At 48.7% G+C, this 2,258-nt stretch overlaps 1 protein-coding gene across 1 annotated transcript; it reads left to right on the top strand.

The window, feature by feature from the left end:
* LOC109231773 (RNA-directed DNA polymerase homolog) lies at positions 984-1,403 on the top strand (the record flags this gene model as incomplete). Its single annotated transcript, XM_019397404.1, has 1 exon — positions 984-1,403. A coding segment is annotated over exon 1 (420 nt), but the record flags the coding sequence as incomplete, so codon positions are not given.

Here is a 2,258-nt window from a genome sequence, read left to right as displayed (position 1 = left end):
CAGCAGTAGGGTCCCTGTCCTATAATTCAAGAACCAGATGCTCCGCAGCCAACTAGAGGTGGAGGTAGAGGTGCCAGAGGTGGAGATAGAGGTCATAGAGGTGGAGCTCAGACCGCCAGAGGTGGAGGCCAGCCAGCAGCAGGCCATCCCAGGGAGGTAGATTAGAGTGGTGGGGCCCAGCCCCGATGTTATGCTCTTCAGGCTAGGCCCGAGGCAGAGGCTTCAGAGCAGTCATTACAGGTACGGTTCTGGTTTCTGATAGAGATGCTTCAGTGTTGTTTGATCCGGGGTCTACGTATTCGTATGTGTCATCCTATTTTGCCCCGTATTTGATCATGCCTAGTGATGCATTGGGTATTCCTGTTTATGTGTCTACGCCGGTGGGTGATTCCATTGTGGTCGATCGAGTCCATCGCTCTTGTGTTGTGGTGATTGGGGGTCTGGAGACTCGTGTAGATCTGTTGCTTTTAGATATAGTCGACTTTGATATCATATTGGGGATAGACTGGTTATCACCCTATCACGCTATCTTGGACTGTCATGCCAAGACTGTGACCTTAGCTTTACCAGGTATGTCTCGCTTAGAGTGGAGAGGGACTCCAGGTCATTCTACCCGCCGTGTCATATAGTATGTGAAGGCTCGGCGTATGGTCGAGAAGGGGTGTTTGGCTTATTTAGCTTATGTTCGGGACTCCAGTGCTGAGGTTCCCTCTATTGATTATGTGCCTGTTGTTTGTGAGTTCCCTGATGTTTTCCCTTCAGACCTGTCGGGTATGCCACCCGACAGGGATATTGATTTCTGCATTGATCTGGTTCCGGACACTCAGCCCATTTCTATTCCACCATATCGTATGGCCCCGCCGGAGTTAAAGGAGTTAAAAGAGCAGTTACAGGATTTGCTTGAGAAGGGTTTCATTAGACCCAGTGTGTCTCCTTGGGGTGCGCCGGTGTTATTTGTCAAGAAGAAGGATGGGTCAATGAGAATGTGTATTGCTTACCGGCAATTGAACAAAGTAAAGGTCAAGAATAAGTATCCACTGCCGAGGATTGATGATTTGTTCGACCAGCTTCAGGGTGCCAGGGTATTTTCCAAAATTGACTTGCGATCTGGTTACCATCAGTTGAGGATTAGGGCATCCGATGTCCCTAAGACAGCTTTCCGTACTCGGTATGGGCATTATGAGTTCTTGGTCATGTCATTTGGGTTGACCAATGCCCCAGCAGCGTTTATGGAGTTGATGAACCGAGTGTTCAGTCCATATTTGGACATGTTCGTGATAGTCTTTATTGATGATATTTTGGTGTACTCCCGCAGCCAGGAGGAGCACGAGCAGCACCTCAGAGTGGTTCTTCAGACTCTGAGGGATAGTCAGTTATATGCTAAGTTCTCGAAGTGTGAATTCTGGTTGGGTTCAGTTGCATTTCTGGGTCATGTTATATCAGCGGAGGGTATTCAGGTGGACCCAAAGAAGATTGAGGCAGTCAAGAACTGGCCTAGACCAGCATCAGCTACAGAGATTCGGAGTTTCTTGGGGTTGGCAGGCTACTACAGACGGTTCGTGGAGGGATTTTCATCTATTGCAGCCCCGATGACCAGATTGACCTAGAAGGGTGCCCAGTTCAGATGGTCGGATGAGTGCGAGGCGAGCTTTCAGAAGCTCAAGACAGCTCTGACCACGACACCGGTGTTGGTTTTGCCCACAGGATCAGGGCCTTACACAGTTTATTGTGATGCTTCCCGTATTGGGCTTGGTGCGGTGTTAATGCAGGATGGCAAGGTCATTGCCAATGCTACGAGGCAGTTGAAGATTCATGAGAAGAACTATCCAGTGCATGATTTAGAGTTGGCAACTATAGTTCACGCCTTGAAGATTTGGAGGCATTATCTGTATGGCGTGGCGTGTGAGGTGTTCATTGATCACAAGAGTCTTCAGTACTTGTTCAAGCAAAAGGAGTTGAATTTGAGGCAGAGGAGATGGTTGGAGTTGTTGAAGGATTATGATGTCACCATTTTATATCATCCGGGGAAGGCCAATGTGGTGGCCGATGCTTTGAGTAGGAAGTCAGCCAGTATGGGCAGCCTTGCTTATATTCCGGTCAGTCAGAGGCCGTTTGCTTTGGATGTTCAGGCCTTGGCCAATCGATTTGTGAGGCTGGATATTTCTGAGCCTAGCCGAGTATTAGCTTGCACGGTCGCTCGTTCTTCATTATTGGAGCGTATTCGTGATCGGCAGTTTGATGATCCCCATTTGTGTGTC

Source organism: Nicotiana attenuata, chromosome 8 (genome assembly GCF_001879085.1).
Source record: "Nicotiana attenuata strain UT chromosome 8, NIATTr2, whole genome shotgun sequence".
Taxonomy (NCBI): domain Eukaryota; kingdom Viridiplantae; phylum Streptophyta; class Magnoliopsida; order Solanales; family Solanaceae; genus Nicotiana; species Nicotiana attenuata.
Note: the sequence above shows the minus strand (reverse complement) of the source record. Positions and strands in the feature narration are given on the sequence as shown.